The sequence below is a fragment of the Camelina sativa genome, chromosome 7 (genome assembly GCF_000633955.1).
Source record: "Camelina sativa cultivar DH55 chromosome 7, Cs, whole genome shotgun sequence".
Taxonomy (NCBI): domain Eukaryota; kingdom Viridiplantae; phylum Streptophyta; class Magnoliopsida; order Brassicales; family Brassicaceae; genus Camelina; species Camelina sativa.
In genome coordinates, this window is record NC_025691.1 from 9,284,216 (window position 1) to 9,300,208 (window position 15,993).

At 35.3% G+C, this 15,993-nt stretch overlaps 4 protein-coding genes across 6 annotated transcripts; 1 reads left to right on the forward strand and 3 right to left on the reverse strand.

Annotated features, from left to right (window-relative positions):
* On the reverse strand, window positions 1,007–5,355 carry LOC104700788 (probable disease resistance protein At1g59620). Of its 3 annotated transcripts, XR_002032728.1 has the most exons (6): window positions 5,275–5,355; window positions 4,143–5,017; window positions 3,895–4,041; window positions 2,057–3,804; window positions 1,755–1,899; window positions 1,007–1,577 (listed from the first exon to the last, which is right to left on the reverse strand). XR_002032728.1 is itself a non-coding variant. In XM_010416371.2 (5 exons), the coding sequence occupies exons 2-5, from the start codon at window positions 5,008–5,010 to the stop codon at window positions 1,885–1,887; spliced, it is 2,778 nt and encodes a 925-aa protein (XP_010414673.1). In that variant the 5' UTR covers window positions 5,011–5,017; window positions 5,275–5,355; the 3' UTR covers window positions 1,007–1,884. The 3 variants fall into 3 exon arrangements, 2 of the variants coding, with proteins under 2 accessions (XP_010414673.1, XP_019083127.1); XM_010416371.2 differs by having other exon boundaries at window positions 1,007–1,899; XM_019227582.1 differs by lacking the exon at window positions 1,007–1,577 and having other exon boundaries at window positions 1,809–1,899; window positions 5,301–5,351.
* On the reverse strand, window positions 9,916–12,694 carry LOC104700789 (probable WRKY transcription factor 19). Its single transcript, XM_010416373.2, has 3 exons — window positions 11,384–12,694; window positions 11,032–11,316; window positions 9,916–10,936 (listed from the first exon to the last, which is right to left on the reverse strand). Exons 1-3 carry the CDS (start codon window positions 12,224–12,226, stop codon window positions 10,448–10,450), a joined length of 1,617 nt encoding a protein of 538 aa, XP_010414675.1. The 5' UTR covers window positions 12,227–12,694; the 3' UTR covers window positions 9,916–10,447.
* On the forward strand, window positions 12,692–15,402 carry LOC104704466 (zinc finger MYM-type protein 1-like). Its single transcript, XM_010420551.1, has 2 exons — window positions 12,692–15,202; window positions 15,379–15,402. Exons 1-2 carry the CDS (start codon window positions 12,692–12,694, stop codon window positions 15,400–15,402), a joined length of 2,535 nt encoding a protein of 844 aa, XP_010418853.1.
* On the reverse strand, window positions 15,360–15,980 carry LOC104700790 (probable WRKY transcription factor 19). Its single transcript, XM_010416377.2, has 2 exons — window positions 15,742–15,980; window positions 15,360–15,668 (listed from the first exon to the last, which is right to left on the reverse strand). Exons 1-2 carry the CDS (start codon window positions 15,960–15,962, stop codon window positions 15,431–15,433), a joined length of 459 nt encoding a protein of 152 aa, XP_010414679.1. The 5' UTR covers window positions 15,963–15,980; the 3' UTR covers window positions 15,360–15,430.

Consider the following 15,993-nt stretch of genomic DNA (forward strand, 5'->3'; position numbering starts at 1 on the left):
CCATGGATTATTACCTAGTCTTTCAATAAAGTTGGTTTAAGATTAGAATATTAAAAATAAAATGAAACTAAAAAACGTGGACTATTAACTGTGCTCAAATATACATGGGCTTTTAAAATATTTGAATTCCATACCCGGATTTATGAGTTTGTGCTTAAATATATGAAAACGTGGAAATCATTTGACAGTGTTAACCTATCCGTTAAATCTTGATGACATGGAATCTACATATACGGAGAAATCTAAAAACGACATCGTTTAGTCATAGAAATAAAGATAAAAATTATTGCAATCATCATTAAATAGACTACTAAACCACTAGGACACATCAAATTATTATTAGAAGTCTATAGGACAATCATCATTATAGCATATTTGGTACTGACTAGGGTATGTGTACCTAGAGGTCATCGGTTCAAATGATTAGTTAGTCATTTTTTCAAAAAAAGTTAATTTTAATCAAACTACGTCGTTTTGTAAAAGGCAGTCGTTTACTTCACCACATGGCATTCCAGTCAGCTATACTAACAGTCGGTTTAATTAATGGCATCTTCTGATTTGTAGGTTTTAGCCATATTTACATAGTTTATCTAGTAGATTCAAATTATATATTAGTTAATGTAGTTTTAAGCACACATTCGAAAGTTTTATATAGGAATACGATAAAATAACTAAGTTTATGGGGGGAATTAGCCATTTTCCGGAGGAAACAATGCTTCAACGAAATAGGCAGCTCTTCAAAACTCAGACACAAAATATGATAAATCGAACTGATTATATTTTCTTGCTTTAGAACAAAGGTTTCGATTATATCTTCAACATCATAGACAATCTCTTTTCACAATGTTTTTCACCATTGCACTTGCATGTCTCTTTTCACAATGTTTATATGTCAGTTAAAAATTAGTCAAGCTTGGTGGGATTCATCAAACATGGGATTCATCAAACAGGTTTAACTCTTCTGTTTGATGGAATCAAATATAAAAAATCCTAATCACTTTTTTAGAGGTTTCTTTTTTTTCACAGAAACAATATAATCTTTAGAGGTTTCTTTTTTTTCACAGAAACAATATAACAATGACTATATAATGCTAGCTCAAAACATTGCAGCTAGTCAGCTACCATAGTGGTTACTGGAATTAAATCGAAAATATTGAGCTTAGAACGAACCTTGCATCTCATTCTTACCAACAGAAAGATATATGGTCCTTTTCAAGCATTTCGTCCACTGAAACATTGATGCTGAAAGCTGGGTTAGGAAACTCAAGAGGGATCTTCTCAACAGATAGATTAACGTCCCATTTTTCTTTTTTTCCGGTCGAGTCTGCATAAGTAAACTATCTCCTCCTTCCAAACTCTAATGAAATTTCACTGTCATAACTCCAAACTCAGTTCTTTCAAGGAGGTTAGATCATCATCTCTTCTAAAACCACACCAACAGAGAGTGTTCATATGTTTGTTGGCATCTGCATCTTTTCAAAAGCCCCTTAACGTCTGCAGTCCCCTGTTTGATTCATTAAATTGCTCACCAACTCCCTAAAATCGCTCAGAATCTCGGAAATCGATTAAAGTGGCTCCTGCTCAAGTAGTATAAAATGCCAAAAAGAGTCTTTAAAGATTCAATGGAGACTTATTTAAGCTCCTAAACACTCAGCTCAAAGAACACCAAGACAGACCAAAGGACCATATGAGAAATCTTAGAAGAATTCTCCCGATAAGAAATCAAAAAGTAATGAGAGAATCAAATGTCATACCGAAAAACTACGTAGTACTACGCCCCCCTAGGCACAAGGGAAGAAGAATATTGATATTATTGTTGTATATGGATTTATAATACTCTTCTCCCACGATCATGACTCATGAGCCACTAGAAAGATCTTCCCTTCAGAAGATATTCGCCTTAAAAATCAAGAAGAGAACATTAAGTAAGTCAATCTGTCATATATTCTTTTTCTTTCCACGCAGTGCTATTAATGTAGCCATTGTCATAATAGTAATTGTGGAATTCTCGTGGAATATATAACACAAAAACTTAATTGGGGCAAGAACATAATACCTGATCGTCTATTGTTGGAGTGTCCTCGTCTGAAGTATTCTTGTCAAATACAGGAATTTTCAAAAGAGGGATGTGTTGGACTTTGTAGTAATCTTCTCCTCCTTCTTTCAGTTTAACCAAAAATTCCCACTTAGATGTATAGATACTCAGTTCTTTCAAGGAAGTGATAAATCTCAGCCCATCTGGAAGCTCCTTTAAACTCTCACAGTGACGAATAGTCATAGTACTAAGAAGAGCCATGGATCCTTCTTCTACTATCCATTCTTCCAACTGACTTAGTTCTTTCAATATAAGCTTCTGCAACTGAGGAAACCCACCCCTCGAACAAACCATTCTCCTCCCAACAAACGCGTTATGCCATAACGTAACCACCTTTAAGTGAAGCATCTTCTCTAGAATCGGCATTGGATCCTCCACCAAACGACAATGATGTAGAGATATGGTTGAAAGGTAAGAAGAAAAGTGTTGCTCATCTGGTAACCTTGGCATATATATAGTCAAATTTAACTGTTTGAGATGACCACAATCCAAAACAAATCCTTCTTCATCACTCTTGGGAGCATATACCTTATAACCGTATATAGTAAGACTCTCCAGGTGTTTAAATTTACTTACTGATGAAGACAATGCTTCCATAGTGCACTCCTCGCTGTTGAATATGATTGAGAGACATCTTAGCCTTGTCATACGTTGAAGATCCGTAACACTACTATGCTTTGTTGAGAAATTATGCAACGTCTCCAGGTTGACTAGATTACCCAATTCCAACTTTGTCTTATCTTGTATTTCCCAAGGTAAGTAGAGGTATCTCAACTCTTGAAACTCCTTCAAGAAATTAGACATGTAGATAGGACATCCCAAAACATCCAGATTCAAATGAAGAAGCAACTTAAGATTACGCATAGAAGAAGGTAGATGAGACACCCATGCACGGTATAAACTCAAGTATTTCAAGTGGATTAGCTTTCCGATGCTAAAAGGTAGCTTTCCTCCTTCAAACCGGCACCTAGAGAGATCTAAAACCCTCATCAACTGTAGCCGTCTAAAGCGTAAACTTGTTGACAACCTATCTAACCTTGGAAGCTGTTTGATAAACAAGAGAGATCTGAGTTTTGGATTCAGCATATGCACCTCCATATTAAATCTATGACCAGGCAAATCTATGACGAGTCTGCGGGATATACATGGAGATTGAGGGTTTCCAGTACTTGCATCAACAATTTGTACAAAATTCTCTTCTTCTGATTTACGCAGACAAACTTCTCTCATCATGTCATGCAACTGACATGTTTCAAATCTTGAAGTCATAATGTCTCGTTCAGAAATAACCATGTTTCTCTTCACCAATTCTTCTATGTATCCATCTGCGACCTCACGATCAGACGCTCCATTGTAATACCTTGGCCTTGGTATTCCTTCTGCAGCCCAGTAATAGTACAAATTCTCCACATCTATTGCATAATCTTCTGGAAAATGAGCAAGGTAGAGGAAGCAGTGTTTCAAATAAACAGGCAGCTCTTCGAAGCTCATATACAAAATCTGATAAACTGAACTGATATTTTTGTCATTGAAGCTAGCCTCTCCAATAATATGGGATCCGATATTCTCATATACCCTTTTCCACACAGGAAATGTGTATTTTGCAGCTAACAAACCACCTAACACCTTAACAGCCAATGGTAGACCTCCACAATGTTTGACCATCTGCTTACCCATCTCTTCCATTTCTTCATCATTAGCATTATGTTCTACACAAAATCATCAAGATATGGTGAAATTTACATTAATGTCTGCAAGCATAAACTTGATAACATTGTAGTCATCCAAAGTGCGCTTACCGCTAGTGTTAACTCTAGGAAATGCTATTCTTTGAAATAGTGTCCAACTTTCTTCACGAGTTAGACAATCTGGTCTGAAGGTGAAACATGTTGGAGTTGCATGTAATCCGACACCCTCATTACGAGAAGTAAGTAGTACCTTCCAACCTACAAAAAATATACCTCTTTTACATGACTCCCTAACCAAAAAGGAGCTGAACTAATGCTTGGTTATGAGAAAAGAGAATGTATGTACCAAAAGATGTCACCTTTGTCCCGTGGAAAAATTGGTTTGATTATGTCCCAATCTCCTTCTGTCCAGATATCATCAAGAACAATCAAAGACTTTTGTGTTTCCAACACTTGAAAAAGATTCTCTTGAAGCTCATCTTCTGTCATCTCTAACACCAGATGTGGCCTAAGTTTCCGCAAGATCGTCTGCCAGACATACTGCCTTGTAAACTGTTGTGAAACACATACCCATGCCAATCCTGCAAAATGATTCTTTACTGTCTCATGATTAAAAACTTGTCTTGCGAGGGTAGTTTTACCAATACCACCCATTCCAGTTATAGAAACCACTTGACTTCTCTCTTCCTCCACCAAATAGCCAACCAATTTCTCAACATTCTTATCCAAACCCACAAGATGATCTTCATAATCGCTAGAAAACGTTTGCCGCCTAACCCTCTCTCTTTCATGTAGAGACTGCGTAACATTTTCATTGGCAATGACCTGTTGAACGCCAAGAATCTGCATATCGCGAATGACTTTAGCAATCCTCTTACTGAGAGCTTCCATATCAAAAGCAAGTCCCCTACGATCACCAATAACACAAGCAAGTTGTCTGATACGTTTCTTGATACCACATGTTGTTTTGCCGAGTTCTTCTTTTAGAACAAAGGTTTCGATTATATCTTCTGCATCATAAACAATCTCTTTGATCTCTTTCACAGTGTTTGTCACCATTGCGCTTGTATGTTTCTTGGCATCTGCATCTTTCAAAAATCCTCTTAACGTCTCTAATTCACTTTTTAATCCATTGAACTGCTCTCCAACTCCCTGAAATCGCTCTGATTCTCGGAAAATGAGGTTCAAAAGCTTCTCGAATCCGAATGACAAGAGTGTCTCGGCCATAAATCCCCTGTAGCAATTATCAAAAGGTTCTCAGAATAAAGATATGTTTCTCAGCTCCTAAGTCACTATCAGATTCGTTAGTACAAAACACACCAAGACAGACCAAGAAGACTAGTACTTAGGAATTATTGAGGAATTAATTTCCCAAGAAGAAAGCATGAAGTCAAGAATACTGAAAATTTCAGATTCGTTTTGAACAAAACCAAATACTGAAGAGTCAAGATCACAAAGACAGACAAAGAGGACCAACTACTGAGTACTCACCTCTCTAAAGGCACCAAGAAACTCACCCGTCTTCTTCCTTTGGATGGAGTGGGATGGGTTGATTTTTGTTTCGAAATTGCCAGCGCAAAACGTTTCAGTAGAGAAGAAATTGCCAGCGCAAGAAGAGAAGAAATTGAGCTGGGCCCAAAAGTTTAAAGGCCCAAAATGTTTCAGGGCCCAAATTTTAAACTTATTTTGCTTTATTAAAACCAAATTGTATAGTAACACATAGAACCTCTATAAATTAATACTTATTAAATTAATATTTGCTACAAATTAATAAATTGTTTCGATTCCAAGTTGGGCCGGTGTAAATAAAGATACATTTCGATAAAATAATAAAATAATAATGTTTTTGGAAATCTTATGTAAAAATATATTCATAAATTAATAAAATATTATCTAAGCAAATCTAGTGAAATATGAATTATTAGAAACACATATATATCTAAGAAAATGTGATTTTATTAGTTTTTTTTGTCAAACATGTGATTTGATTAGATATACTAGGATCTCACCCGCGGTATACCGCGGGATCATTTTCGCATCTAATGATATTTTAGTATTTTGTGATATATTATTGAATATTATAGAAATTCAATTTATAGTGTTTTTAGAATAAAGTAAGGGGTGAGATGAATATAGAATTGATGGTATGTCTAAATAATTTCATTGTGTGATTAATAGTTGTAATTGTTATGCATTATTTAACTTTTTATAATATACTTTTAATCTAAATTATAAAATTTACTATAATTCTCAATTTTGCGTAAGACTAAAATATTTTATGTGTGTCGACAACCTGTAAACTAAAACTATATAATCATATTTTTGTAATCTCAAATCACTCTATCACTTGACCCGCAGGCATTTAAGTTTTATTTTAGGAATTAACAAAATATTTTAAATATTTGTTAAACAATATTTTAATTATGTGATACTAATTTCTTTTAGATTTATTTTAAATATTTTTTTGGAAATTAATTTAAAGTATGATTAATCTAATATTTATAGACAATGTAGAGAATGCCAATTTATTCTCTTTTTTCTTTTATTTAAATGTGTTTTATTGTTTATAAATAAAAACCTTTAGATTACCTTTAAAATATTTTCAAATTTCAAATTAAAATATTTATGTGTTTTAGTAGACAATCCATAAAAAAAACTATAGAATCATATTTATGAAAAAATCTAATCCAATTCATCACATAGTCTGTAAGCATTTAAATTACTTTTAGTAACTTAAACATATTTAGAATAAACATTTTTGGAAAATATTTTAGTAATTCCTTTGTCAGTATCGTTTCTCTTGGGAAGGTGGAAGAACATTAGCAATAGCCCTCTCGTAGATTTCTCTTATTTTATCCTTGTTCTTTAGAGTCTCCTCTAACCTAATATAATGTAATTGAACCACAAATCATAGTTCAAAGGGTTCTTCCTCACTTCATCTTGAAACTGAAACTTTGTTTTGCCAACAATGGCGTCTCAATTCCTTCGTTATCACCAAATCGTTTCTCATCAAACGCCAAAAGTTTCCTGTAAAAAAATTCAGCTCTTCCTTTAGGAATATGATCAAGAGCAAACTTGTAGATGAACCTACGTCATTGCATCGTTCTTCAAATTTAGCAAACGCCACAAAAAGAGTCCCAACGTCTTCATCGTATGCAAATTCCGTCTCACGGATTCGAACATTTACCTAGCAAGATGATACTTTCTTCTTCATCATCGTAATTGGTATTCGGTGGTTGAATCTAGGTACCACTGCAATAGGAAACAAATCCAGATATCGAGTTATCGACTCGACCATAAATTCGCTGCATTGTCGTGAGAGGAAAGACAAAAGAAGAAGAACATGTTGGGGAAACAACGCAGAGTTGCGTAGCGGAATAAAGTTTCACCCTAACTTATGTGAACCTGTGAAGAAAATATAATAAACTTGGTAGAGCGTAAAATAATTGACACACAGAATTATACGTGGAAAACCTTCTCAATGCAAGGAGTAAAAACCACCGGACCGTAGTCCACTCAAAATCCCACTATCACCAATGTATTTGAGTACAACCACGTCCTCTCCAGAGACTAAGGCTATAACTAGCAATCTCAATAAGAAAAACAACACAAAGAGAACACAAAAGGCTAAAAATATGCAGTTCCAAGCAACCCTAGATTTACTAAGATTCCGGCAATCTATTCAGATCTCCACCGTACAAATTCTAGATAAACAGGTCAGGAACAACTCTGCAAAATTTCAGCTCAAACCAAGAAGATCTCACCGTTGGATCTTACAAACACTCACGACAGATGCTGCAGAAAAATCTGGAAATTCTAGACACGACCAGCCACGCTAAAACTCAGATTTCTCACAAACCAACCGTTGAAACAAGATCTCCACCGTCAAATCTGTAGAACACTGAGTCACGAAGCTACCCTCCAAAAATCAGCCAGATCGGAACTCGTTTGAATGTCCAAACGTGCAAAACACCAAACCCTAAAGGTTCTGTTTTTCTCTTCTCCTCTAGATCCGAAAATCAACTATCTTCTCTCTATTTTTTTTCTTTATGCCAATAACTAGGTTGAGAGTGTTTATATCGTGTCTTATAAGCTAAAGCCCAATATTAATCTCATGGACTAATATAATGGCCCAAATCCAGATTTGGTTAACCAAACCCAATTGGTTTCCCCACTAGAAGGAAAACCCAACAGAACAAAAATGGAAAAGAGATCTGGGGAGACGACGATTGAGAGGAGGAGGAAGATTAATAAAATTTATTGATAAATTAAAACCTATATAAATTAATAAAATTTTATAGTCCCGACCTTATTAATTTATAGAGGTTTTACTGTATGTTTATTCAAATATGTTATTTACTCATCAATAATGTTTAGTCACAGCCTTGGTGTTATGTAACTTATGTAGTTATGTTCATGAAAAAATGGTTGGCACCTATATTATCTCGAGACCGTATGATTTTATCCTCATGAGATGTTATCTTTCTGAGCCTTCTTTCCCTTTGGCCACCATAGTCATGCTCAATTTTGCTTTCTATGCCCTTCCCGGATCCTCTAATTTTGATAATCATCATGCATAAATCTACACTTTAATAGTCTTTAAATTCCTTAAATATTTTGCTTTTTATACCCTTCCCGGCTTTGCAGAAAAAATACTATTTTGTGCGGGATCTAATCTACAGAGCTTTATACAGAGAAAATATTGAGATAAAATAAAGAAAGAAAAGTTACTATGATGTTGACTAGTTCTCCCGCTACCTCCCGCAAACGCTGCGTTTGCGGGTGGTAGCGGTTGCTAGCGATTGGAACCAATCACACAAACCGCTTCCAATCGCTTCAAACCACTGAATTCCAAAAGCTGTTTCCCGCAAGCGTTTGCGGTTGGAATTTTTTTTTTTTTTGTAAAAAACTTAAAAGAAATCAATGATAATGAATTTTTTTTTTTGTTATATCTTCTATCTAACCATTTTACTCATTAAGGATGGGAGAAAATGAAGTACGAATACGATTGCAGAGATTATAAAATAAACAATTAGAAGAAAATAATATTCGAATTAACAATAACCTGGAAAACTTGATGTAAATTTAATGGCACATCGCACATCAGTTCAAAAAAATCTAAATAAATATAATAATTCATCAGAAATTTAAGAAAATAAGATTATTTGTGAAAAATATTAAAACAAATCATCAATGACTCTTCTCAACTCTCATTTGATCATTCCTACCGATGCAACTACTGAACAACGATCTAAGAGAAAAGAGAAAAGATTTACGATCTAAAGCATATGTTTTGTTATTTATCAAATTACTTAATTAAATTTTTGGTGAAAATCCAAATGCATAAAAGAATAAGTATTTCAATATGAAATTTATTTGTTTTTTGAATAATTATTTTAGTATTTTTTTAATAAATTTAAATTATAAATCAAGTTTAATTAAAAATTTTGTGTTTTTAAACATTTATATATTAAATATCTCATTTATTATGTTCCAACCGCTATTGCACCCGCTGGTCAACCAGTCGTAAACCTCCCGCAAACGCACCAATTTTAAACCGCTAAACCAGTCGTTCAAAACGCTTAATAACGCTTGAAACCGCAATCGCCCGCTTCCGCAATCTCCCGCAACCGCAACCGCAACCACAATATTTGAACCAGTCAGGCCCTATATCAACAATAATCACCTCTTGAAATTTGCTTTTCAGCACAACTTAGGGATCTCTGTATAGACCATGTGCTATTCACAGAGAAAAAAAAAAAAAAAAAAACATAAGTTTACAGAAGCAGCTGAGGCAAATATTGTTACTCTATCAGTCTATAAGCACCAGTAATACAAATATACAATGTAGCTACCATATAGTTTTCATTGTACCGGCGAGACTTAACACATATGCAACCCATCACTGATAATACTTAGCAAAGCAGGAACCTTAACATCAATATGTGCACCAAAGTAAATATTGGAATATGGAGAACCGGAGATCGACCGAGATCGACGATCGACGATCGAGATGACAAACCTAAGAATATGTAAATTATGAAGATTGAGAAGAATCTAGAAGATATAGTTTAGGAATATTTACATTTATCCAAATATATTATTTACATTTATCATTATCTTAGTTTAGGAAACTCATCTCTATATAAGAGAATGTATCTTGTACAAGTACAATCATGACAGTCTAATATTAATTCTTCCTAAACACCTTTGTATTCTTACTCTCATCAAATCTATTATGGTATCAGAGCCAAGATCTTTGATGTGGTTTATGGTTTGAGTTTGAAATTTGAGTTTCTCTATCTTTTATTTTGACCTTCCTCCATCGCTTCTTTTAACGTTGGAGTCTTTCTTTCTTTTTGTTCTAATTGTGAGTTGGTAATGAGATTTATCCAAACTCTATAGACAAAAATTCTGGTATTTGGTTTTCACACACGTGAGTGTGTTGTCTTGTGTGGCCATGATTTGGCTGGTGGTGGTGATTATGAATATTAACCAAGACGTATGGTTGTGTTCGGCCTGTTGGCCAAGTAAGAAAAAAGAAAAAAAATTATGAAGATCATCAAATCTATCAGTAAACATGAAACACAAAGATTACCGACCGTGAAACACCTTTTTGTTTCCTTCCGAGTGACCTCACCTTTTCAACTTCTCCTAGGCGAAATCATGTAGATTCCAAGCTTTTTTGATCAAGACTTGTGCAACCAAACAGCTTAAGCTCCACCATAGATCGTAAGTTGCTTATTCCGTTTGGTAGATACTTAAGCCTTGTGCAGTGCTCAAGATCAAGTGTAACAAGTTCAGAAAGACTCTCGATTGACAATGGAAGTTCTCTTATGGAAGTCCCAGATAGATATAACTCTATCAAGTTTGGTGCAAAATCCTCAATCTCCTCGAGCTCTGAACAACCAGACATACGAAGAAGCTTGAGAGATGTTAACCCGAACATAGCAGGCAGCTTTACCAACTGTGAACAGTCTTTCAAATTCAAGGAAACAAGCTTCCCACAACTAGGAATAGATGTGCTAACGTCAACAAGACTCGTACATCCTTCGAGATCAATATGTTCAACGTTCAGGGCTTCTGATAACACCGTAATGTCAGCTAAGTTTCTGGAGTGACTCAGTTTAATTTTCTTTAGCTTCTCGAGACTCTGTTTCACAACATTATTAAATCGAAATAAGCCATCAGATGCAAGTTTATAAATTAATGTAAACATATTAAAACACCATAACGTCAAACACTTACTTTCTTCCCTTCCCATAGCTTCTTCATGTTGCTATAAGGCATGTTTACCTCTACAAGGTTCTCAGGATTAAATTTTTGAGACAAGCATTTCAGAGGGTAATTCTCCCAGTGAAGTAACCTGAGCTCATCAGGCAAAGTCTCGAGGCCTTGAGATAAACGTAGCTTGCACTGGTTCCCATAGAGCTTCAGCAATCTAAGTCTATACATCTTACCAAACACAGTAGGACTAAGCTCACAGGTCAAGTCAGATGCATCCATGAAAATGCCTTCGATCGAGTCAGTTCCCTGACGAAGACAATCCGTAAGTAGGAAAACATTAAAAACTAAAAGAATTAGGCAAATGACAACTTACAGAATTACATGTCAATACATTAGAAATGTCTTTAGAGTCCCATAGTCTGCTACGTTCGCATGGATTCTCGTCTTCTTCATTAACTAGAAATCGACCAATGTCTTGAAAAGGAACAGGCATCTCTATTTTATTATCTACAACGCTAATGAGAGACTCGTCAATGAGATCAGAGATTCCCAAATATGTAAAAAACCCGCAAGCATCAAGTAGTTGCACCACATCATCTTTGTTCTCCCCTGTGAAAAAACATGCAAGATCCAAGAATATGTTCTTTTCGTTTTCGTCTAGTCCACCAAAGCTTCTCTTAAATGCGTCTTGAATCTGAGTTGGAGGATTTCTCCGCAAGCTTTGTAGATGTTCCATCATATTGCTTCTATCCTGCTTCGATACAGAGGAACCTAAAACATTGAGAGCCAATGGGATACCACTACTGCAGCTCATAAGTTCCGAGATGACCACATCTTCTCCATTCAAATATTGCTTGCAAAGACGAGAAGATTCAAACTCGCATAGCTTTTGGAACTCGTATGGCTCTTTAGCCTTGCACTGTACAAGAACTTGTTTTCTCCTAGAGGTTAAGATGATTCTGTGACCATGAGAAAACCAGACATACCCTCCAAGTACAGTTTCTACATCTCTAGAATTACTCACGTCATCAAAAACAACAAGAATTTTATTTCCCTGGAACCAGTCCCTCATGAAACTCGGTTTTATATCAGATGCCCCTATACTTAGTTTTTCTTCCCCAAACACAGTAGCTAAGAAATCATCACGCATTTTCCTCAGCCCTTTCACTTGACACGTTAGATCCAGGGTCGTGCCTATGGGTAAGAAAAAAGGCATTTGCCTCAGGCCCCCAAATATATAGGCTTTTAAAAGGCCCTCAATTCTGAAAATATGATATATCAATATGGTTTCGGGACTCCCAATGTTTCCTAAGCAACCCACGTTCGACTCCTATGAATAATATGTATAGATATATATTTTTTTTTATGCAAAAAAGAAAACGATACCCTAACTTGTGAAGGAATCCAGTAAGGTTGTGAGTTTATAAATAGTTTTTTTTACCAACTTCTACGCCGTCTGTGTGTGTGTTTGTTTTCTCTCCTTCTTCCAAGTTCAATCTCTTTTGTTTTCTTCTTCGTTGGTGATAAGTCTGTCTCTTCCCTCTGTTTCTTTCATTGCTTTTAAATCTTTGTTAAGTTCATCAAATATTTAAATATACTAATTTATCTTTATAATAGCTTCGTTTATGAATTACGATTGTCCACCTGATCTGATAAATTGTTTTTTTAATCTTCTAGAAACATGTCTTTTAGATCGTATCCAACTGGATCACAAAAGAAACATAAGAAAGACAAAGATGATGCGTTTGTGAAATCACAATCAGGGGCAATACTCAAGTTTCTTAGAAAACCTGAAAATCCTACTGATTCAATGGAGAATGAGAATGAACCCTCGAGAGTAAATGATCAGTTTGATGATCCAATGGATAACGAGAATGAACAAGATGATGAGAATGCTAACAAGGTAGGGGATCAGAATGTTAACAGAGAAGACAATCAGAATGTCAGTGAAGAAGATGATGAAAACAATGATAAATCAAAAGAGCATCATGAACTTCTAGATATTTATGATCCTGGAAATTGGGGAAAGGTTGAGCCTGGACTAAGAATTATTATGGTTGAAAAAGGTCCTGCTGCAAGACAACCTGTGGATTTTACTTTTCCGAGAGAGAAGATTAGTGGTCGACATTTCTCTCATTCATACTATGGACGTGTTTTGAGTAATGGAGAGAAACAAGACAGGCGTTGGCTAGTTTACTCAAAGACATTAGATAAAATCTTTTGTTTTTGCTGTAAATTGTTTACCCGAGATAAAAATCCTAGTCACATGGCATCTAAAGGATTTAGTGACTGGAAAAATATTTTGGAACGGCTTAAGAAGCACGAGACTAGTCATGAGCATATTAAATGCATGAGTCAATGGATGGAACTTGAATCGAGGCTCAAGAAAGATCAAACGATCGATAAGCATGTGCAACAAGAACTGAGGAAAGAGAGAATTTATTGGAAAGATGTGATGCTTAGAATATTTTCGTTGGTAAAGACTCTTGCTAAACAAAATCTAGCATTCCGTGGAAGAACAGAGAAGCTAAAAGCAGAGGGTAATGAGAATTTCTTAAGTTTTATTGACATGATGGCTAAGTGGGAGCCGATAATGAGGGAACATGTTAGGCGGTATGAAGATGGTGAATCTCGTTACCATTATCTCAGCAATAAAATTCAGAATGAACTGATAACAAGGATAGCAGATGAGATCAAGGGTATAATCTTAAAAAAGATCCAAGGTGCGAAATATTTTTCTGTCATTGTTGATTGTACTCCAGATACTAGTCATCATGAACAGATGACTCTTATTCTTCGATGTGTTGATGTTTCAACATCTTCAGCTAAGATAGAAGAATATTTTCTCACGTTCTTGATAGTTGATGACACGTCTGGAGAAGGGCTTTTTCATGAGATTCAGGATGTGTTGGTTGCTCTTGATTTAAACATTAATGATGTGAGGGGACAAGGATATGATAATGGGTCTAATATGAAGGGGAAACATAAAGGAGTACAAAAGAGATTCATTGATGTCAATCCACGTGCATTTTATACTCCGTGTGGTTGTCACAGTCTTAATCTTGCACTTTGCGATATGGCGACCACTTCTGAAAAAGCAATTTCATTTTTTGGGATAATCCAGCGTATATATTGTCTATTTGCATCTTCAACTAAGTGGTGGAAGATATTGGAAGATATGGTGGGAGGTTTGACTGTTAAAAATTTATCACAAACTCGATGGGAGAGTCATGTTGAATGCGTTAAGGCAATAAGGTTTCAAGCTCCAAAAATAAGAGATGCTTTGATTTATATAGCTGAAACTACTAATGATCCAAAAGCACGAAGTGATGCTGAGTGTCTTGCGACAAGTGAAACACATGGGATTGGAAACTATGAATTCTTGTTGTCTATGGTGATTTGGTACAAACTTCTATTTGTTGTTAATACCGTAAGTAAGAGTTTGCAGTCACAAGACATGGATACTGAAGTTGCTGTTTCCCAGTTAAAAGGACTTGTTTCTTTTTTTCAAAATTATCGAGAGACGGGGTTTGAGAGTGCAAAATCAGAGGTCCAACAAATAGCAGAATCTATGGAGATTGAAACCATATTTCCTACTAAGCAAAAACGTGTCACCAGAAGAAAGAAGTTTTTTGATGAGGAACCTGAGAGAGTTGACGAAACTAAGAATTTATCTCCAGAAGAGAGCTTTAGAATTTCTTATTTCATCCAAGTTATGGATCAAGCTCTATATTCTCTTGAGACAAGATTTGAGCAATTTCAAAAGTATGAGCAAACATTTGGATTCCTATTTGATTTGGAGAAATTGAAGTCAGCAAGTGATGATAGTTTGAGAGCGTCTTGTACAAATCTTGAAGGATGTCTAAAACATGGAGATCATTCAGATGTTATTGGGGATGATTTGTATTTTGAACTATCAGTTCTAAAAGATGCATTGCCTGAAGACTGCAAGAGACCTATTGAGGTGTTGAACTATTTGAAAGGAATGGAAGATTGTTACCCAAACTCATGGATTGCTTATCGCATATTGTTGACAATTCCAGTTTCTGTTGCCACTGCTGAGAGAAGTTTTTCAAAGTTAAAGTTGATCAAGTCATATTTGCGATCAACTATGTCACAAGAAAGATTGAATGGGCTAGCTATCATATCCATAGAAAGAGAACTAGTTGGGGACCTAGATTATGAGAAGTTGGTGAAAGAGTTTATTGAAACAGAAGGAAAAAAGATTATGTCTTAGTTTTTTTACATTATTATTTAATGTTTTGGTTTTTTTGGTTTATGGTTTTTTTTGAATAATTTTAAATTTTAATATTTTATTTTATTTTAATTTTGAATTTTTAATATTTATTTAAAAAAAAAAAAAATTAGCCCCCGATTTCAAGTTTGCCTTAAGCCCCCATAAACCTGGGCACGACACTGATTAGATCAAAGTCTTGTAGAAGTAACACAAATCATATTTTGGTGCTAGAGTTCCAAAAATTTCTCTAGCAATAGATGTCTTACCTATTCCTGCCATACCCCAAATCCCCACAATGTCTGCATCTGAAGGTTGGGACTGATTTAACAATGCTAAGATTCTGACCAGATTCTTGCTATTTTTCAAATATAACCTTAAGCATGCGTTTCTTACAACTTCCTCCGCAAGCACAACCTGAGTCCTGCAAAACACACACACAGAATTAGAAAACAGTAATAAGGACACATTTTGCAAATTAAGAGAAGTAAATTTACCCTTTTGTCCATTCATGTCCATCTATGGATGCTATTTCAGCCAGAGCCATCTTCCATTTCTGAACTCTGTCTTCCTGGACAGAACTCTGAAGGTGCAGAAACGCTGCTTCAGACTTGCCTTTCAATCCAAAAATGTCTTGACGTGTTACTTTGAAATATATAGGAATAATCACAAGGTTTTTCTCTTTCCAGTGCTCCATGATTGCCACAAGATGATCCATGGACTGTGTAGAACAAACGTAACTAGTTGAA